A 23,784-nucleotide genomic window follows, 5' to 3' on the forward strand; every position below is an offset into this window, starting at 1 on the left:
TTGTGGGAATGGGGGTCCTCCTATTTGAATCACTGGTGTGGAAACAAAGGAAAATGGAGCAACTATCAGTATTATCCACCTTGTAGGCATCACCTGCTAGTCCATTTATTTTGATAAAATATTGCAAAATAGGGGCTTTTATTTACAGCTTCTTCATTATTTTAGTGTGTTTCAATTTCCATAGTTATTTACAGTACTTCCTTAGTAATTCTTTAAGTTGCCCAGTTGCTGTGGACCTCGGTAGCAGGAATTTGGGAAAGTACATAACCATTCTAATCTGTCATTCCTATTTATTTGAAAGTTAATAGAAGTTTTGTGATAGCCTCTACTTCAGTGTCATTCTGCTTAAAGACTTTTAAAGTTAATAGAGATGCAAATAGTTTACCTCTATTGCTGGCTTTGCAGCATTTGCTTTTATTTATGAAATCTAAAGCTCTGTTTCCTTGCCACAATTTCTAATATTGTATTCCTTTCTTAGGCCACAAAAACAACATTTTCAATGATAGCATCAACTAATCCTAACACAGACTATAAAATTATAACTGGATCCTCATCTGGGGTAAGCAATTTCTTTTTATAGGCAAGTAAAATATTTTTAAATTACCCTCAATCAACATGGCAAAGGATAGGTGATTAAACTGTATGCCTGGGCTAGTAAATTTTCATGAGAATTTTGAAAGAATGACCTCTACTCTTTATGGAACATGAATAGTACACTAGATATACTGCAGGAAACAGTATCTACCAAGAGATGTGGTAAATGTAGTAAACCCAGAATATTCTCTAACTATCCAGGTGAATTTGTCATGAGTGACTGCATGCATCCAACACAAATTAATATTCAACTCCAGTCCAATCTACTACTTATTTCTTCCATCGCTAGGAGAGGAAATTGCTTTCACTTTATAGCTTTATTAAGTTCCTTTGGATCTAGACATACAGTCACCAACTTGTTTAGTTTTTCTATCACTTCAATTAGATTTACCTAGATAGTTGGTTCACTGACTTTTTTTTGTAAGTTATAATTTCACCACACGTTAGTTCCTGCAGAATGCTATCAGTGCAAATGGAATTTTGCTGAGTGGAGTAATAACTGGAATTATTCTAGGGTTTAAAACAACTATGATGAGTGCAATCAGTTTTAAACATCTAAATAAATTCTGTTAGTACTGTATTCTGCTTTCAGATAGATCACACATGACCTTCTTTATACATTTCAATTAGTCTTAATTCTTCACAAGTCTTAAGCTGCAAAGCAGACTGAGTTTCCATACCCACTATCACAGAAATCTAGCGACTTTATAGTGCTCTCTATTCGAATCTTACTCTTCTTCCTCTCCCCCTCCTATCCCCCGCACTCCATTTCAGACTTCCTCATGTACATATCCATGCCATGCAGGCCTAAGAAAGCTTACATCAGCTGCACCACATTTTGTAGAGTTCCTTTGAGGTGCACAGTATGTTTGTGCATTTGGAAATCTTGCTCCTGGCTGAGGTTGCCTTCCCAAACTCTGCCAGCAAGCGGAGATGATATATTGCAATACTCGCTTGTAGAAATCAATAGATTTATTGGGATACTGCAAGTAACAACTGCATCACACACAGGCAAAACTCAAAACTTCCTCAAACCTCCCCTTCCCCCATAAGATACAACATCATAATATCAAAACAAGACAACTTAGCTCTAAGATACAGCACCATCTATTGGTGGAGGTTCTGTCTACACTGATCATTCAATATATAAAGCCTGCTTTTAATAACTGCATAATTCTGCCAAGACACCAGTCCTCGCCTAGCATTTTCTCCCTAGCAGATCCTACTCAATATTTTGATCTAGTTATGAAACTCCATAAAGTTGTTATCTTTCATCACTGTCATAGTGTTACACTAATATTATCACACACAGAACTTTCACAAAGCTAGACACTACTGACACCAGACATCAACTCTATTGTCTTTAATAAGAGTGGAAAGTTCGTAGAACCTCACCAGATTGAGCCGTTCCTCAGTTGTCTATTTAGCAAGTTTTGAGTGTAGACTTGCTATAGCTGTTTCTCTATAAACTACGGGCCAGATCCTCAGCTGGGGTAAATCAGCATAGCTCAACTCAATAAAGCTAGGCTGATTTACACCAGCTGGCCCTATATTTATATTCTTCCATAAAATAGCAGAGTTTACTTTATATTCCAAAATACCAGAACTAATTAAAATTACTCTCAAAACAACATTAAAAAGACTATTGATTATTCAGCACCAGTACAAATTTTCACTGACACAGAATTATAGTGCTCTTCTTTAAGATTAGAACTACTTTTGACATTATCGGCCAAATTCTTTGCTAGCATACATAGGTGAAACTCCATTAAAATGAATGGTGGTGCACCCGTTTACACCATTAATTTAAGTTAATTTGGTCCTATAGTCCCCAAAATCCTGTTTTGGAATTTAGGGGAAGAATCCAGTCTAAATCTACTAAAAGAATTTGAACACATATCATAAACATATTACTAAACTAACAGGAACAAACTAAATTAATGAAATATTTTGAAAGCCCCAAAATAGAGAAACTTATTTGCGATATTTAAGTAAAAGCCAGTGGATTTCTCTAATATTGGGTGATTTTTCCAAAACAAATAGCTTTTATTCTCCATGAATGTACAACTTGTTTCTTTTGTTCTTCTGCCTGTAAATTTTTAATTAACTAGACCCATTCTTATCTTTGAAGAATGACTGAAGGCGTACATGCTCAACTAAATATATTTAGGTATGATTTTAATAGGGAGATAACTAGTTAATAGCATTTACACAAAGAAAAAGATTCAATCAGCATAATAATCCTGAAGTCTAGTTTTTAGTTTGTTTCCTGTTTAACAAAAGTTGTGCTCTACAGAATATAATCTGTACATTAAAGATGATATGCTTGCAGTCAGAAATCTAAAAGACTTTAGACCTACAAATAAAAGATACCCATTTTATGCTTTTCTGAGACACTGACCTGTATCCTCATTTAAAAATGAACACCACATCTTTATGTTATTAAATCTTTGTTTTGGTCTGTTAGTATTCACCAAAGTGCCATTTTATAAAACCCCACACTGAATAGGCAAGGCTGGAGGTAACCATCTGCAGCTTTAGAGTCTGCGTTTGAATTGATGAAAAGAGCTTTGTGTTTTCATTGCCAAGTTTGATTCTTCCAGTCATTAGGCATTCCCCTCAGATCGCATCAATGAAGCGGACTCTCTTACACCCATGTGTTAAATTCTCTTCTCCTCATGGTTTCCTTTGCCAGCTATACTCCAGAAAGACTACTGGGTCTTAGCCACATTCTTCTCACAGCTGTGTTAAAAAAGAGCATCAGAGCGTCTTCCCAAAACCCATATGTGTATCTGGTCAGTCCCCTGTCTGAGGGTCACCTCACATTGTGGTGTGATTATTCAAAGATTCATTCTTGTTCTTGAACTGCACTGCTCAGATCACTCTGAGAAAGATTAGACCCTGCAGTGGGCACTGGAGAACATCTTGGACATTGATGTGAAATGCACACAACTCCTATATTCAGAAGGCAGATTAGTTTTATTTTCAGAGTCAGAGGATTCTAACACTTACTAAATGTTCAGTACTCATTTCTTTTCATTTTCACATTCTTTTCTTGTGTCTGTTGCCAGTATAAAATGAAAAGAAAAATATTAATTTTTGTGGGTTTCATTAATGGATATATTTCTCATGCAAGGCAAAGAAATAAAACAAAGTTTTATAGTAAAATGACTGAAAGCATAAAGAGCTTTCACACCAGCAATGCAATGGGAGAATGCAGGACTGCTGCAAATGGACATGTTCCATTAACAATAAGGGTTATGCTGCCAAGGAACATGCAGGAATTCTCATTCTATTTTACACTAAAACAAATGACCAAAAAATTAGGCAAATCACTGCTATCAAAGTAAGATTAAATATATATTTTGTAGGGTATTGTAAGTTCCTTTGCTGAAATTACCAAATGGTATATGATGTACTTTAATTTTTTCTTGCATTTTTTCCAGTTGAAAAGGAGAAGCAGGTTTTTGTTGTTGTTGTTGTTATTGTTGGTTTTTTTTTTTAAAGAAAAGAACTCTGCTTCAATAAACAATGACAGATAAAACAACTCAGAGTGCTATCACTTTTACATTTTCCTAGTCCATTAAAAAAATTAATGTGGCAAAATGTATGTACAAGCATTTATCAGAGTTTGTATTTATTTTCTTAGATTTATATTTTAACAGCCAAACATGTGAACTTCTCTTCTACTTGCATACATGTCATTTCAGATGTATGTGCAGGAATATTTTGTGTGTGCATGTAGGGCCCAAGCAAAATTTTTTTGGGCACAGTAGAAGCTTGTAATACGGGCCCTCTCCCATGACAAATCTCCAAGATTTGCAAATCTCACAAGATCTGGACAATAGATACATAGATATAGGGAAATAAGTTTCTATAAATATCCTCAGGCATGATCTACAATTTTGCCTCAATTTTTTCCCCTGGTGATAGGGGTTGCAGCCTGGGCTGGGGCTCCCAGGGCCTCTGGGCCCTGGCAAAGTATACCATTTCCCCTCCCCCCACGTGGGGGTCCTGTGTGCATGCATGCACACCCACACAGTCAAACCTTACTGATCTATCCAAATATCATTACATTACTCTTTTACCAGTAAAAATGCATAACTAAAATCTCACACACTTAAATTCACATTATCCTCAAGACTATGGCAGAGAAATGGATATCTTCCTGGGGAAAATACATCATAAGCACATTAGTCTTTACTGATAAAAGATTGACATTCGTTTGGCACTATATTAGGACCTCCTCCTGCTTCTAGTGAAGTCAATGGCCATTGCCAATCACCAGCAGTTCCACCAGGAAGGATCACTTTTAAAACAAGCCTGGGCTTCATATGATCCAGATTGGCAGAAGCACTAATGAATTCACAGCATCTTCCAGCCGGCTTGGCAATAACTCCTCCTCCAAGTCAACCCCATTTCCCTTTTGGGGCTGCGACAGTTGGCTAGAGGCCCCACCAGCAGAGCAAATTTGTGAGGGGCTTGAGTCTCTGTGTCACCACTCCAAGTGGATTTTGACAGTGGCCCAAACACTTTGTTGATCAAAATTAAATAAAAAATATTTGCTTATGGAAAATTATATTTATTTTTACAGTTTAGTAATTGCATATGCTGTTGCAGACAGTTTAAAATATAATTTAAGTACCTAGGTAAAGTTGGGCAAATAATAGATTTTTTTTTTATCTGCTGGCAATTCTAAAAAACTGATAAAAATTCATTTTGGATCAAATGGAAAACAAATATTTTTGGAATTGTTAGCGAATCAAGAAGTAGAATTTTTTTTTGCTTTGGATGGAAGAAAACATTTAGTTCTACCCAGACATGAAACATTCCATTTAGATTTAGAAAATTTAACATTTTAAAATAAAAAAAAAAATTAAAGGAAATTTTGAAATGAAAAGATGTTTGATTTAAAAAGTAAGAACATTTTAGTTCGAAAATGTCAAATTTAAATATTTTGATTTTTCAGACATTTTTAAAGGTTTTTACCCCAATGGAAACAATTTGGAGAACAATTCGCAAAATGTTTTTCTGCTACCAAATCTGTTTTGTTTGCTAAAAACAATTTTGGTCAAAAAATTCTTCCTAGCTCTCTATGTAATAGATCTTTTCTATTAAATAAATATTTACTATACCGTATATTACATATACATGCACACATGTGTGTATGCATTGAAAAAAGTGAGACTTTCATTCTATCTAAATATAAACAGAACTTTTGCTATATTGAAGTTTGCTATAAGCAGATCCCACTTTATTCCCTTTCTGGCTCCACGCTGCTGCTTTATGTGGGGTGGAATCCAGAAACTTTTTAGATGCTTTGTGTCATGTGCCAGCACCAGAGCACTTATTTACATCGGATACTCAATTTAGAGAGCAACAATTGCAGGTAAGTAACTTAACATATACACAAATGGATGAAACCCAATAATGCCATCTTCAATGGAGAATGAAAAGTATGCTGTTTTCTAAACTGTTGACATAATATATATTGTAAGAATTAAGATTGATTTTAAAATCTTAATTTCTTTAATAATTTCTTCAGTAATGTCGAACTGATTACCTCAAGTGTGGTACACATCAGTAAATAACATTCAGAAAGAAAGGTTTGCTTGCCAGACTTAATTTTGACTTCTGTTAATGATGCTCTTAGTTACTTTCTTTCTTAATGAAGCTCATAATTATTTCCCTTATTGTTAAATTCTAAGTGCATTTCTAATGTACATTATTAAACAACACTGAAAAATAATTTAGCACAACACCAGAAAATACTTCATTTACAAATCAGAATTAAATTTTGTTTTGGCATTTTTTAAAGATGTTATGGAGAAGACAAGGTAAGCCTATACTTTGAATTCTCAGCTGGGCTACGAAGTGTAGTTTCATATTTTAAATAAAAATAAAAATCTCTCTAGGATAATGACATAAAAGTAAATATTCATATAGCAAGAAGCCTTTCAGTTGATGGCTTTGAAAACTGTCAGTTCTTTTTGAAACGTAGAACATCCTACATCATAAAAAAAAAAAAAAAAAAAAAAAAATTAAAGCTAACAAACTAGTTCCTGCCTAATTGCCAAATACCAATCTGAATGAAGCAGTTGAGGTTACAAAGAAATTGTGAATTCTCAGCCTGGTTTCCCTGCTGATGAGCAGGAACTGTCTGTGTAGTTCTCCCAGAGGTGTCAGTGGAATCTCTATAGTGTCACACAAGGGTTCTTAGCTCAGAGTAAACACACTTTCCACAAACTCAGCTGCTTAATCTGTTTGCAGGTTGAATTATAAGATGGGGATGGATGACTGGGTGCTGGGAAGACGCACTGAGCATTTCCACAGTTTCTTGATAAAAAGGGCATGCTATTGTCCTCAAAAGACTTCAACCAACTGTTTAATTTTGCTACAGCTCAGAGGACTGATTTTAGCAATAATGAAACTAACCTGACAGAAAATTTTCCCAAGTAGTTAAGCATGTTAAATTGAATGAATTATTTCCATTATAATGAATTATTTCATTATAGCAGCGCATTGGCATCACTATAGTTCAGGTTGTGTCTGAACTTCTATTATAACCATCCTGGTTTCAGGGGATTAAAACATAACTGAAAAATATTCTCCGGGATGAATATTGGTCTGTAAGTTCCCAGTCTATAAATACTTAGAATCTAAAGACCATAAAAAACTATGGGCCTTATCAATGGACACTAGATCTGTGCCAACTGGAGCAGGCAAATCCCATCCAGCTCATCATCCCTGTTTCATTTAAAACATTGTCATATTTCAAAAAGTGACTGTAAAATTGGCTTTGTGAGTTTCCATGTTTATTGCCTCTTATTGACATTCATATACATCTGCTAAATTTAGAAGTCAAGTAATATTTCCCTTGATAATTCTGAACACTCACTCTGGGATCTGAAAATCAAGTTGTGTTCACCCTTTCCTAGTTTGTGCATCACCACCGTGAAGATGCTACAGATGGAACACAGTTATGTCGAGAATACATGAACTCAGAATCTAGCTCGTGGTCTGGCTATGCTAGAAGAAGGACAGAAGAGACTGGATGTGGTTTAATGAACCCACAACTTCATTCTTAAATGTCTGGGAGTACCTGGCAGATAAAAGTGTACAATACAGGCAATTCCACAATCATTTCAATATATACCCAGGGGGCTTCTATCAGCCCACACCCTTACCCACCCTGGTCCTCAGCCAGGATCTCACCATCCCCCCACTTTGAAAGAGGATTAAGGGGGGCTATTAAAGAGGGGAGTTGGCTCCCTGCTGTACCAATAATAGGAACCCTGAATCCCCTGCCCCCAGTTTCTGCTCCTTTAAAGAATACCTCTTTTAAATCATTTACCAATCCATTTTATCTGATCACTGTATCCCTTCCCTATGGACTATCTACACCAGACATCCGTCCCACATTCACATAATAAGTTGCAGCATCATAGCTCAACTCATTTCATGTTCGCCCCAATGAAGCCCCGCCCCACCGAACCCGCTCTGGGGAAAGCAAAAAACCCCACTTCGCCTTGGCCAATCTGTGGTAAGGAAAAAATTAATTCCCAGTCCCCTGAGAAGGGTGCAACTAGCACAGTGCCCATAGAAGATCCTGACAAAACTCCGTATTTCATCATTTCCATGGGTGGGTGCTGCTCTGCCTGCTCCAGGTAAAAGAGGGCTTTTCCTGCACCGGCATGGACTTATATAGTCCATCCTCTCTTCTGGATACCTGGGGGTGGTTGGGTCAGTATTCCCATGTTGACCTGATCTACAGATGCCTCAGAAAGTCACTCCCTGGCTCTCTAACCCTTAAAGGGGGACACATCTTTTCCAACAAGCCAGACAACAGCCCACACCCTTTAATGTGCAGTTAGGTCCTTCTTCCAATGTGGGTTGCCTATACAACACTAAGCAATAGTAAAAACTTAGTTTCGTCACTAACACAACAGAAGTGACTCTCAACTATACTACAAGAAGCCAATCTGTGAGTAAGCCAATCTGTGAGCCACTTTTAAACAGCCACTTTTGTGACTACAACCCCATTTTAAACATCAGGAGGAATAACCTCTGATTCGGTTGTCAAATGACATTTTTCCAAATGTAAAGACAGCTGACTTACGTTTGAACTTTTTTGTTGGCCTCCTGTGAAGCTTCTAAAGCTTGCTGAAGTTTTACTTCCATGTTTGTTTGCTCTGTTAGGGCTTGCTGCAGTTGAGTAGCTAGCTGCTCATTTTGGCGATATGTGATGGTCACAATATCCTCTCTGTTTTTCAGTGCATCTTCATATGTACTAAGAGTACAGTTAAACTGATCTTTTAGACTCACTTCTTGGGATAAAGATTTGTGTAAACTGGGGAAACAAAAATATACATTTTATTGACTCAGGATATAAGCTTTGAGTTTGAATTGCAAGAGTATTAGTCTTAAATTATATTAACAATTTAAAAATATTAAACATAAGTCAATATGAACTAATTCTGGAACAAGATCTTTATCATATAACAAAACAGGAAGACTGGAAATGCAGAGATGTAACAATGAGCTAAAAAATCTCTTTATATTAATTTCAAGCAAATTCTAAAATAAAAACAATGCATTATTTTTAAAAGCTTCTTTTCAAGAGTATAGAAGATATTTAAAAATTCCAAAAGAAAACAAATAAGAGTGAAAAACCCAGATTAAAAAAAAAGAAAAAGAAAAAAAAAGAATCCATCCCAAAGTTGAAAGAATCCATCCCAAAGTTAACGCTCTAAAAATAAAATCTATGCCTCATTTAAGCATAATTGTCCTAGGTTGTATGGTAAAGTTGGATGTGTGATTTACAAGAAATTGAATTAATCACCAGGAATTATTGAGTGTGCAATGGAAAATTTAGCTGTTTTCTCATTAAATATTGAAATAGGTGAGTAGAATGAAACAGAGGGATAGATTCTGATGCCCTTAACTCATGTTGAACAGCATGAGTTGCCCCACTGACTTCAGTGGGACTACTTGTGAAGTTAGTTATAACTCAGCCTGCATAAGGATAACAGAATATGGTCCAATGAGAGCAAAAATACAACTGATTAAAATAAATGCATGAAATTAATGTGCTTTTCTGAATTACAGTTTGCACAGCTAGTCCAACTCCAAGCAGCCTGAGTCAACTTTTCAGTGTCAGAAAACTGAAATCCTTCCAGATTCTGGTGTGAATAAGGCAGTAATATTTTGCAAGAATAAACTGTTCTCAAATACGTTTCTCTATACTTGGTAGAAATATGTTGCTTATCACTATCAGATGGCAATCACTGGACCAGTTTCATATCCATCACTCCCTACATCATGGTAATCACAATTTCTTGCCCAGCCACTCACTCACCATTTTGGATTCATTGATATAACACGTAAATCACCATTAGCAACTATTTCACATAGAAAAGCCTGTACCAGCCATGGCTATGCATTCACCCACTGTATTTTATATGACTTTGGGGCTGCATTCATGGAGACATCAAGTCATAGAGCATGGAGGTAATAATCCTTCACCGCAAGATCTGGAATACAATATTCAGCCCCTCAGTACCAGGAAGCTGGCGCCCAAGCTCTGATTAGGACCGTCCTACCTCCAGCCTGAGCCCAGAAATCTACACAGTGAGTGAAACAGCCCCGCAGCCTGAGCCCAGCGAGCCCTAGTCAGCTAGCACAGACCAGTCGTGGGTGTCTACATGCTGCCTAGACTTACAAAATGGGCCTGGAGGGACAGATTTACAAGGCAAGATTAAGAACAACGTATGTGTAGATTGGTTGAGTAATAACTAAGAGCTTTTCTACTTAGTGATTTAGTGTGTGGCAAGCCAGGGCGTGACTCTACAGCGAACTAGCTTGCTGAGTACTAACTGGCCGTGTGAACCCTGCAATCACGTGCTAAAAATTCCGTAGTGTGCTTTGACATACTCCCATTTCAGACATTGAACAGGGAACCATCCTGCACTGACAGGGTGCTGGACTAGACAGTAGGTCTGCTCCATTTCTATTTTCCATTATTCTATGCTTCACTTGTGTGTGAAATGGGACCAAAAGGAGAAGAAATTCAGGGAGCACATTTACAACAAAGGTGGTAGCAATAGAAACATTCTGATGAGCAGACAGTTTACATCATAGTTTAGGATACTTCTGTACTATTGCATGTACACTAGAAACTGATGAAAGCTGTTGCCATATCGATGGATATGACTTGAAATCATGTGTCTGAATGATGACCATGAAAATACCAAACAGGCTTTAAAGTGTGTTTTCCTATTCTCCTATATGAAATGCAGAGTGAATAAAATACTCCAGCCATATTTTGCATCCAGGGTGTTGGTGTGCAGTGGCATATTGATTTTCCTTTCCTTTTGTTAAGACATTTATACAGAAAACACCCCCCCACCAAGCTATATAGGGAAATCACACACAAATTAAAATATAATATACATGCATAAGTAAAATATGGATGAATTAATAGAAATCTAAAAGTTAAAGGTTAGAACATTGGTCTATCATTACACCTAGCACCTGAGGTTGTTTGAAAATGGTGTGAAGCACCTATTCAATTAAATAACGACATTTTGAAAATATACATAATTCATGAAGGGACATGACAAATCTACAGAGGAGAGGCACTAAAAAAATAAAATCATATTAGTAGCTGCATATAAAATATACTGACTGATGTTTTATTCTAGTGGTCAACTACTGAGCACTACTAGAGAAAGTAAACAACATTTTGAAGTAACGCTAAAAGCTGCAAATTGAGGATGCTATTGCTCACTGGAGTCCACACCTGGGCCAAGATTTTCAAAAACGGGAGCCTAAAGTTAAGCCCCTCAAGGCATGTCTACACTTCAATTAGACACCACAGCTGGCCTGTGCCAGGTGACTTGGGCTCACAGGGCTTGGGCTAAGGGGCCATTTAATTGCGGCGTAGATGTTTGAGCTCAGGCTGCTACCCGAGCTCTGGGACCCTCCCACTTTGCAGGGTCCTAGAGCCTGGGAGGCAGCTCCAGCCTGGATGTTTACTCTGCAATTAAACAGTCCCTTAGCCTGAGTCAGCTGGCACAGGCCAGCTGAGGATGTCTAATTGCAGTGTAGACACACCCATAGTCAGTATTTAGGTACCTAAACAAGTGACCGGATTTCCAAAAGTGCGGAACATCCAACCTTCCCTATTACCTTAAATGGGAGCTACTGGGTTTTTCAGCCCTTGTGAAAATCCAGCCATTTATTTTCATACCTAACTATTGATTTGGGAGCCTAATTTTACACACCCATTTTGAAAATCTTTGCCCTGAGCAATACTGTGTCTAATGTTCGCTGTTACACATTTCTCCGCAGAAGTGGTAACATTGCAGTCATGGATAAAGTGATTCTGAAATGGGCTATATACTGTAAAACAGTCTGAGAGCTTTCTAGAGGAAGGCCCTATTGTGTATAAATGTAAGTCATTTTCATTATCCTACATTTTTTTTTCAGAAGAACATGGTCACAAATTTCAGTCTATATGTGTTTTATTAAAACCTCTTCTCTTTAGGGGAATGTGTCAGGAATAAGACCCAGCAGTTGCACCTGCTCAGTATTCCCGACGACCTAACGAGCCAGCTAGACTGTCTGACAGATGGCCCTGCCTGACTGGCTGAGGAAGCTAGCAGATCAGTTCTTACTCCCAGCAGCAACAGCAGCATATTGGCTGCTCACTGCACATGCCCACAGACTCCCTGTGCTCATCTCTCTCCATGCCTTGCTCCTCCATGGCTCCAACCCAGATCCTGCTCTATACCTAGGCTTATTCCCGTCCTAGCCCAGCCTTAGAACCAGCCCTGCTCCTACTTTCCTTGACTCCTGGTAATCCGGTCCTGATCATCGGCTCTGACTCCTGACTCCAACTGTGTCTCGACCCTGGGCTCCAGCATTCACCCTCTGATGTTGTGCAGAGGAGCACTTAGTTCAGACAGAGACAACCCTTAGGGGAGGATCTATTAATGGAGATTCTCTATATCCTAGTAAGGAGGAAGAGGATAAAATACGGGTAGGATCAGATGAGAAACAGTGAAATGAAAAAGTGTCTAATTCAACTATATCACATAATGGCAGACAGCTAAAAAGTGACAATTTTTTAAGTGCTTATATACAAATGCTAGAAGTGTAAATGCTAAGATGGGTGAACTTGAGTGCCTCGTATTAAATGACAATATTGATATAATCAGCATCACAGAAATTTGGTGGAATGAGGATAATCAATGGGACACAATAATACCAGGGTACAAAATATATCAGAAGGACAGAATAGGTCATACTGTCATACCGGTGGGGGGAATGGTACTATATGTGAAAAAAAAGCATGAGGTCAAATGAAACAAAAATCTTAAATGAACTGAACTGTGCCATAGAATCGTTATGGATATAATTCCATGCTTGAATAATAAGAATATAGCAGTAGGGATATACTACCAACCACCTGACAAGGATGATGATATTGACTGTGAAATGCTCAGGGTAATTAGAGAGATTATAAAAATAAAAAACTCAATAATAATGAAATCCCCATATTGACTGGGTACATGTCACCTCAGAATGGGATGCAGAGATAAAGTTTCTTGACACCTTAAATGACTGCTTCTTGGAGCAGCTAGTCCTGGAGGAGAGGCAATTCTTGATTTAGTCTTAAGTGGAGCACAGGATCTGGTCCAAGAGCTGAACATAGCTGAACTGCTTGGTAATAGTGAGCATTAACATAATAAAATGTAACATCCCTGTGGGGGTGGAGGAGAACCAAAGCAGCCCATCCTGGTAGCATTTAATTTCAGAAAGGGGAACTACACAAAAATGAGGAAATTAGTTAAATGGAAATTAAAAGGTACAGTGCCAAAAGTGAAATTCCTGCGAGCTGCATGGAAACTTTTTAAGGATACCAGTGGCAGTCAAAAAAGCTAACAGAATTTTGGGAATCATTAAGAAAGAGATAGATAATCAGACAGAAAATATCACATTGCCTCTTTATAAATCCATGGTATGCCCACAACTTGAATATTGTGTGCAGATCTGGTCGCCCCATCTCAAAAAAGATACATTGGAATTGGAAAAGGTACAAAAAAGGGCAACTAGAATGATTAGGGGTATAGAAAAGCTTCCATATGAGGAGAGATTAATGAGACTGGGACTTTTCAGCTCGGAAAAGAGATGACTAAGGGGAGATATGATACAGGTCTATAAAATCATGACTGGTGTGGAGAAAGTCAATAAGGAAGTGTTATTTACTCCTTTTCATAACACAAAAACTAGGGGTAACCAAATGAAATTAATAGACAGCAGGCCTAAAATGAACAAAAGGAAGTATTTCTTCACACAATACACAGTCTACCTGTGGAACTCCTTGCCAGAGGATGTTGTGAAGGCCAAGACTATAATGGGGTTCAAAAAAGAAATAGATACATTCATGGAGGATAGGTCCATCAATGGCTATTAGCCAGGATAAGCAGGGATTGCTGTTTGTTAGAGGCTGGGAATGGCTGATGGGATGGATCACTTGATGATTACCTGTTCTATTCATTCCCTCTGAAGCACCTGGCATTGGCCACTGTTGGAAGACAGGATACTGTGATAGATGGACCATTGGTTTGACCTAGTATGGCCATTCTTATGATCCTCGGACCTGATTCCGACCCTTGGCTCTGGCTTTTGGACCTCGACCAATAGTCCTGACTTTCACTCTGACCATTCAGCTTGACGACCTACAACCTGGTCCGCTGACACAATGGCATTTGCTTATCCTCTTCCCCAGCAGTTATGCATTTATTGATAAAAATATTTGTTTCTTTATAATTGTAGAGGAAAATGAATCCCAAATAAGTCATTTTGATGGTAGAGACCCATGATATATAGGAGGTCCAGACTGAAGAACACTCCATTTCAGCACCCAAATTGTTTGAGTGAGAAAGGTTCAATATTTTCTGCCTCTTGGGTTGCTGTAGCACATATACCTATCAATTTCCCAGGTTGATCTTGGATGTGATGGCTTCAAATAATAGACCTGTCTGAATTGTGTCCAGGTAGGGAAAGGCATGTGTCAAAAATGGTTGTATGCCACCTATACACCCCCCTGACCACCTACATAGCTGAGTGTTATTCAGCCCTCAGTGTTACAAGAGCATCAAGGCTGTTCTAACTTACACCAGCTAAAGCAATCTCTCCAAGAGGCTCTTACATTGGCTGGGGACCACTGGAGTACAGCAGAGCTCTGGTCATCCCCCTTCCCAACTCAAGAACATACTTCTGTTACACTCCTTATTTGTTTATACAGGCCTTGTACAATGTGGCCCTGTTCTAAGTCTGGGCCTCCTTAGGTGTTATCATACAAATAAAAAATAAAGTAAAATAAAATAAAAAAATAAAAACAACAACATTTTGGGGAATCCTCACCTGCCCATACAGGGCAGCTTTAGGGCACTTTTGCACTGCTGTTTCCTGGCAAACTATCTACCCCTATATCTTTGCTACATCAATGCACTACCTTTGTTTTATTGGTCCCTCTATTTGGCTACATTCATGGGACCTGAGATCACAGTATGTTTTTTAGTCTTGATAACATTTTTGCATTTTAAACTTTGTGAAGAGAATCCTGAATCACTTGAGATAACCAGTGACTAGGTAAGGTAGGATCTGAGAAGTGGATGGAATAGTATCCCAAAGGGAATAAGTCTCTCTGATAATTTCTTTGTGTCAGATTTCTTTACGCTTAAACCTATGAGACCTACAAAGCACATTCATCTGGCCTATTTTTGCTTCAAAAAAGGGTCTGTAAAATAGTCAAGTTTGGATTAATTAAATGTAAGCATGTTCAGTTTGAAATCCAATACCCATTAGACAGCCACAAGAATGGACTCCTCCGCGATAGGCGAATATCTTGGAGTCTGCTACTGTATGGTTTCCTCCACAAATACATGAGTGAAGGTCACATAAATAGTCTGACCAACACTGAAAAAACCCATCTGGGATACACTGGTTCTAGTCAGCTGCTTTCAGTGTCAAACCTTCTGTTCCCGAGCAAGCTCATAAAGAAGCTAACCAAAGGCCATTTTTAAAGTTTATCTAATTGAAGCTAATATCCTACACCTGGCATAATCTGAATTCAGACCAGGATGTGGAATCAGAACCGCTTAGTGGTACTGGTGGATGATCTGCTGTCAAAGACATGCTTCTCATCCTTCTGGACCTCTCTGTAGCATTCAACACTGTAAACGGAGAAGTAAGCAGGGGTCCAGAATAATGCACTAAAAATGATTTGATTCCTTCCTAGAGGGACATATCCAACAATGACAGGAAAATGCACCTCCAATATTAGACCCCTCACTCCTGGAGTGCCCCTAAGATCAATTCTCTCTCTGGTCCTAATCAAAATCCATATGCAGCCACTAGATGAACTGGTGAAATGACAGACTCAAGTGCCAGCAATATGCAGATAAGATACAGCTCTACCTATCCTTCACCACATACAACCACACCATTACCACCAAGATGACCTGGTGTTTGGAAAAGATCAGCTGGCTGAAGCTGAACCTGGCCACGATGGAGGTGATGCTGATAGGCAAAGGAAAGCATCTGAAGAGTTTGCAAACCATGGTGCAGTCTTCTTTGGTTGAAGATACACAGCCACAACTGGTCAATTTAGTCTCCTGAATTGCTCACAGACACTAAGCTTTTATGCAGAAATATTTGCAAGTAATGCTTTCTACCATTTCCACATTTCCACTTGGCTAGGAGACTCTTGGTAAACTACCTTCATTCATGCTTGGTGACAGCAATTCAACATATCTGTGCATGGCACCTTCAGCAAGTAGGAAACTCCAACTAGTACAGAATGCTGCAGCACATGTCCTCAGCAACATATGCTACTTACTACAAGCACATCAAATCTATCCTTTGCTCCCTACAGTGGCTCCCTGTAAAATATCGAATCAAGGTCAAGGTCTTGGTCCTTATCTTCAATGCATTTAATGGCCTGGGTCCAGGGTATCTAAAAGATTGATTGAAGCTCAGTGGTCAACAACTTCACTCCTCTTGCACACAGGAGCTTTCTACAATTGAGGCAAGGCTTGCCTGTACAGGAGACAAAGCTTTCTCAGACGGGCTAGTTGCAAACTGTGGAATGAACGACACAAGAATAAAGGACTAACACAAACCTCACCACCTTCTGCTCTAAGTGCTAGGTGCATTTCTTTGACAGTGCCTTCTTCAATACATATACTCATCTGTTGCTATATATTATATAAAAATTCCAAAACAAAATGTTTGACTGAACACACTTTTCACCCTGGGAACAGGATGAGAGAACAAACACGTGACAGATGTTGGTCACATTGCTTAATACACTGCTTGGAGATGCTCAGATACTATGGTGATGAGTGCAGTGTAAGCACCTATATAGAAGAGAACAGAATATTTTAGATTTGCTGCCTTAATTTTGAATTTCCCTGTGTGTGTTTAGATTAGTGATATATTTTCAAAGAGCCTCTGACATGTCTTCCTATGATTTGCAATACACACCCATTCATATGTTCTAATGTTTCTTTGCTTCCACATTTGTGGATTTTGTGTTTTCAAATTAGTGCAACAGCAATTATTGTGGGTGCCCACTGTTACTAATTAGATCATACACCTACATATTTCTGTGAGCAATCTGAATGTTGCTGTTGAGTTTTGGTACAGAATTGCCTGTTCATAAGAAACAAAATATACAGGGTTTCGTATAGCGACAAGGTGGGTGAGTTAATATTGTTTATTAGACCAACTTCTCTTGGTGATAGAGACAAGCTTTCAAGCTTACACAGAGATCTTAACCAACAGAAGTGGGTCCAATAAAAGTATTGCCTCACCCACCTTGTCTCTTTAATACCCTGGGACCAACACAGCTACAACAACATGGTAGCTGTCTACAGGGTTTTGTATAGGCATTCATATATTATATCTGTGCATCTTGAAACTTAGGCCCTGTCTACACTTACCTGTGAGATTCGGCGGCAGTCAACGGCAGTTACGCAAAGTATGCAAAAAACTTGCATAACTCCCGTCAACTGCTGAGCTTCTCTTCTGTGCTCCGTCTGCACTGCGCAGCTCTGCACTGTTCCCATCGACACAGCGCTACATTACTTGTGTAGCTGGTCTTAATACATCGATTTCTGGATCAACTGAGCGGGTCTGCACTGACTGCTCAGTCGATCCAGAGAAATCGATCTGACGGCGGCAAATTTGCCGCCGCCAGTGTAGTCGTAGCCTTAGACAATCTTGCCATGTTGCAGTCTTGCACCAACTGAGAACAAGATGATTGCAAGGGTGGGGTCATGCCCAACCTACACAGGAAGGAATGCTTTTATTGAATGATTACAGAGTTGAGGCTGAAGGAAGAAAGAGCACGAGGCTGACCAGGAATGAGGTTGGAAGATGCAATTTTGAGGGATTTAAGAAGCCTAATTCCTCCCTACTGACTCTTGCCAAAGGAAGAAAACTTGCAAGGGACTGTTCAAGATGGAAGTCCATTCTATGTACCACCAAGGCTACATCATAGCTATGTGATTCCGTTGCTGCTGATGCTGCATCTTGGAAACATACCTTCTGACTAGGTAAAATTGATCTTAAATTTGCAGAGTGGCTGCATTTTGAATAGTGCCTTCCTTGTTTTATCTCACCATTAAAAGTTATAGAAAAGATTTTTCCTATCTTTTATCTACTATTTATTGTCAATTCATGTCGCGTGGTCATTCTAAAATACTTCCCAATTGCTTTTGGCAACTAAATAACTTTAACATAGTATTTGCAAGAGTCTGATTGTTTAGGTAATACTACAAATACTAAGGTAATCTTATCTATTAATCGAAGGTAGAACTGGCAAGCTGTTAAAAGCGATCTCAATATTTAAAGGAAAAAGATCTTTAAGATGGTGCCTATGTTTTCACATTTAAAATCTATCAGACAAACCTGATTATTTTACACATAAAGGGCTAAATTAACAGCTGCATCAGAACATAGCTTAGGTGAACTGGGGTGAAATAGACCTCCCAGTACAAATTAACTTCTGCTGGCATGTGGAGGCCACTACATTAACTAGAGCTGTTCGAGACCAACATAATGTGGCACCGCCCCCTACATAAGGGGAATCTATGTGAGTGGGTGGAGTAAAGCCAGCTACACTGTCTTTATGTTAATGGACAATTTGCCTCTGTCAAGTGTTTACAGCAGCACAAAGTATCTGGAATGGGTTTGAGGATCTACTCCAAGAGTTTAAAGAGGTTAATTTTTTATACTTAGTGTATGTTTCTAACTATGCCACTTTCAAAATCAGCGCCTATTTTTGCTAAAAACTGAGCATAAAAAATTTAAAAACCTGGTTATATATTTAAATATTACTATTTGCTATTTTTATGCAAATTGAACTTGGTAGAAAATAAAAGTAGTAGATATTACCCTCCTTTACTTATCCTCATTATGAGCCTGATTCTGCAAACGGTTACTCACATGAGGATCAAGCCCCAGAGCTGCATCCTATGAGATGCTGAATGTGTTCTGTGGGTGCAAAGGCCTCTCAATTCTTACTGACTTCACTGGATTGAGAGTGCTCAGCAAACTGCATTTTTGGACCTTGATTCTCCTGCTGCGTCAGGGTCAAGGACCATGACATTACGTAGTGGGAGGCTTTAACAATCTGCGCTGTCATGGTTGCTTGACTTTAGGTCTGCACATCTACCTAAGAAAAGCAAATGAAAAATATATACATGGAAAATAAGGTTTGCTGTCATTTTCATTAGGAGTTGCATATAAAAAAATTAAGGGCCCAAACGAGATCAACCCTAGCTTCATGAACAGTTTAAAGATTTTTTTTTTAAATGAACAAGCCCTCCTTGCAAGAGAGTTGTCTGCCTATAGTAGTATATCACTTTGCTGTGTTTGATAAACTGCAGGAATAATAAAGATGAAAGAATAAGAATACTGCCTCTGAAAACTGAAGTACCCAGTAAAGTGTCCACTCAATTAAAAGTGATACTTATGATATATCAGCAGTCTGATAACATTGGAACTTATTATAATACAGGCAGAATCACCTAAAAAACAAGTTCAACTTAATGACCTCACTGTGCTATTTACTTTTATTTTCGTCTCCAGGGAATACTGTTTACCTTGCTTTAAAATTTATATGAGTCATTGTTATGTGCCTTTTTTAATTAGTTTGAAGGAAATAGTCATTTGGGAAAGACAGCGGAAATCAATTCTGATTCGATATTGATAGCTACTGTGTGGTGTAAACTGTGTGTCCTCTCTAATTAAATGTAAACATGTTCAGTTCTAAAGTCCAATAGCGATGACAACCACCACTAGAAAGGATTGCTTAAGCACTGATCAACTGATTCTCCTGAACCTTTTGTTCCTACCGTAGGTAAGCTTGTGCAATCTGTGGCAGTGTGAGTGCCAGTTGTAACTGACTTTATTTTAGGTCATCTTCAGAGAAAAGAATTGACAAGAATGTGGAGTGTTCTGTAATACCTCAAGTTACTCATTAACTATGTCCTTCTGATAGCTAATCAATAGCATCGCATGGAGCCAAACACACTGCACCGAACTGCCCCCCTTCCAAAAGCCAAGTCTTAGTAAATATTTAATGGCAGTAAAGGTGTTTTGACTGTTATCAAACTGATATGTTAAAGAACTCTTAAAAGAAACTTTATCTTGCTTCTCTCTGCATAAATAATTTGTTCTGTCACTATACCGTCCTAATTCAAAAGCACTTACATTAATGCATTTAAATCAATGCTTTGGAGAGAGAATACTGAGTTTCACTCTGTGTGGTGAAATAATGAAAATAGCTTTGCTGTCACAAAATAACAATGAAAAATCAAAAAGTTTACTTCCTTGGTAAAATGCCAGCTCCAAATACACAGCAAGCAACCCAACCCTTTATACTTCAGTAGTAAATACTGCACCAGACTTGTTCAAAACCTGTTATGCAAGTGCACGCTTGAGGTTCTCTGACAAGGTTTCTCTTATTATAGAATCTCCACGACCCTCTAGAATCAGAATGGGCCTGGATTTTCATTCTTTATCCAATACAGGGGACAAAAAAATCAAAAATCCAGTTTTAAACAGTTACCTAGTACCTGCAGATTTTTATTTCCCATGATCATCCCATATAGTGGATATATTCCCCTCTGAATTGGGCACATCCTTAGCCACTGAATTTAATTAGGAGGTCTCCCGTTTGTCCTGTTTTCCTCTACAAGCAGCATGTATGTAATTTTCAAGTAGATAAATACTTAAGTCCTGATTCTAAAATGTGTAGTTTGTGGATGGACTGCTACACCCACCCAGTACCCAACTGACTTCAAAGGGGTTTACACAGGTACACCAATGTACTATATGTTGTAGGATCCAGGACTTATATATTTGCTTACACATAGTTCATTGGAGGATCAGACCCTCACGTAAGTCTGTGTCTTTTGAAGATATCGACTCATCAGCAGACCCTAGTTTTTTCTTGGAAAATAATTGGGGAATGTAATACTGAAAGTGTTTCAGCCTCTGAAATGTAAACCGCTATAACACTAGAGAAGCATAAGCCCTTATATTTATATTTTTAAAGGGCCTCTTCACTACTCAAGGAGCTAGCTGTTCAACAGATAAAAATATTGATTAATTGTATTTTGGAATTATTCCAACATACACAGATAAATCAGCCAGCCAGACGTTTCCAAATCAATAATAATCATCTAAGAAGAAAACAATATTAATAAAATAATAAAAATATAAATCAATCAAGCAATAACAAATTTCAGGGCATTATATGGGGATGAATGACCAGTTGAAGAAAGAAAAACATGGTCATTAAATGCTCTGGATTTAATACATTATTATTGTTCTAAACCAAATGTAAGAAAATACTTGTCAATAAAATAGTGAATTTCATGGGTGTCATGATTTGGCATTGCAACAGCATGTTTAAATCTGATACTGAACCAGAGCAGAAAGAAATTAATGTGCCTGCCTTGGATACAGGATTAGAAACCAGCCCCACCTTTCAGCAACATCAAGCCTGGAAGGGAGAAGGCAGGAGTCTCTCCAGATGTAAAGAATAAAAAAAGAGGGAAACATGCTTCAGAGCTGTCCAAATAGATATTGAGTTTGAGGCAGAGAGGACTTATTGGGTGGGCTTGAGCAGCCTGGAAACAGAGACTTCAGTGGTAACCAAGCCTGGATGGAAGACTTGCACTGTACTGTTATCTTATTATTCATTTGTTAATAAATACAGCTGTTTAAAATGAAAATAAGTTTTTAATTAAAAATGGTCTTTTTGACAATTAACTTTTTCACTAAAAATGTCAGTTTAAAAAAAATTGCATGATATTTCATCAGAAGTATTATTGAAGATGTTATAGGAATTCTTCATTTACAGAAAACTTTGATAACGATTTTGATGTTTACAGTAAAACAACAAGGGTCTGTTCTGAATCCTGCAAAACAAAAATAACTTTGAAATGTTGGTATTTTTCACAATTTCCTCCCACCATTTTTCAACTAGCTTTATCAATAAAGTCAAGTCCCAGAAATGGAGCGACTTTTGATGCTAACCAGCTTGTGTGGACTATGTCTTAGAAAGTCACCTGCTCAAAGGCATGCAATGAAGATCAGGTGCACTGTAATCCATACATTTTACTTAGGGCCTGGCTCCTGCCAAACTCTTATTCACAGAAGTCACTTTGCTAAGTGGACATTTTGATCTGTGAAACAAAAGACGGATGAAATGCCAGCTCAAAATGATGAAAGGGAGGGGGAATGCCTAGGAAAACTAATTTGTTGAAAGTCTGTTCGCCAATGTACCAGCCATTGCTAAGAAAATTGGAAAACTTTTCTGGGTCATCCTCCTGAACACTGAGGCATTATTTGAAGACTTGGAGAGGGAGAATGATCTTGTGGTTGAGGCACAGGACTAGGGCTTAGAGATAGAGGTTTAATTCCTGGTTCTGCCATAGGACTTCTATATGACCTTGTGCAAGCCACAACCTCTCCGTGATCGAGCTTCCCTTGAAATGGGGAATAATAATTCCTTTCTCCCACACTTTGTCTATCTGGTTTATTTAGATTATAAACACTTTGAGGCAAGGACTGTCTCTTACTGCGTGTATATACAGCACCTAGCATATTGGGGTCCTGACTGTGGCTGGGATCTTTAGAAGCCATTGTAAAACAATTTATTACTAACAACGAGAAGATGTGAATTAACAAATTCACGGTAGGATCAGGGCCTAAGTGACTCAGATGTGTTTTATAGGATATGGACTCAGCTTGCCATTGCTGGAGAAAATCAGAGAAGTAGCAGCAAAAGGCTCCAGGAAGCAAGTGTTGGAAGGGAGCTGAAAACTGATCTTGTATCCTGGAGCATATAAGTCAGTTTCTCTCATTTATTTTCTCTTCCTTTTTTCCTGCTGAGTCTGACTGCTGGGCTGTTTAAATGATGTGGTGGAAAAAGCCTATGTTGTCATGTACTATAAGCAAGTCTGAGTTAAGAGGAAGACATATTATATGAACGTAATGAGTCAGAAATTCTGATAAAAAACTGCAGGTTGCTTCTTCATAACTTGTAGGTAAAATATAACATAAGGAAGTGTGTTCATTGCACTAAACCAAATGACTATTTTCTGAGACCATGACAAAGAAGCTGTATATAGGATCCCTCTGAAATCTAGCCAATGCAGTGTGCACTGCAGTGTTAAATTAAACAATTCTTTTGGAAGAGGAAAAAGGAATAAGGTAAGTATGAACGTTACCTAAAATATACTTTTTAAAACCGGATTTTGCTTTTTTCTTCTTGGAATTATAAAACCGTTCAAGAAGTAGAATTCAAACCATATCACAGGTCACTTGTTTTACCATTACAACTAAAATGGAAGTAGTAAGATTGGCTTCTTATCAGGCTCATTTGGTTAAACAAAGTTAGAGTTCTCCTTTTTTGAAAGCTCTGCAGCTCTATCAAAGATCTTAGGAACCAGCTTTAGCCCGTGGAACTCATTGTTGCAGAATATTCCTGAGGCACAGTATCTGAAATCAGAATAGCTTGGATAAAATTTCAATGCTTTAAGTCTTGTAATCCAGGGGTTAAAGCAAGGGGAAGCAAGAGGAATAGGACAGGGAGTGGGG

At 38.2% G+C, this 23,784-nt stretch overlaps 1 protein-coding gene across 3 annotated transcripts in view; it reads right to left on the minus strand.

The window, feature by feature from the left end:
- Positions 1–23,784, minus strand: part of MIPOL1 (mirror-image polydactyly 1) — a 272,270-nt gene that overhangs the window by 25,515 nt on the left and 222,971 nt on the right. For all 3 annotated transcript variants that reach the window (XM_067533876.1, XM_067533883.1, XM_067533891.1), the window contains exon 12: positions 8,714–8,944. In XM_067533876.1, the coding sequence (XP_067389977.1) occupies positions 8,714–8,944 (231 nt within the window). The remainder of the gene's footprint in view (positions 1–8,713; positions 8,945–23,784) is intronic.

This window comes from Emydura macquarii, unplaced genomic scaffold (genome assembly GCF_026122565.2).
Source record: "Emydura macquarii macquarii isolate MOO-44397 ecotype Brisbane River unplaced genomic scaffold, CSIRO-AGI_Emac_v2 contig_374, whole genome shotgun sequence".
In the NCBI taxonomy this organism is placed as follows: Eukaryota; Metazoa; Chordata; order Testudines; family Chelidae; genus Emydura; species Emydura macquarii.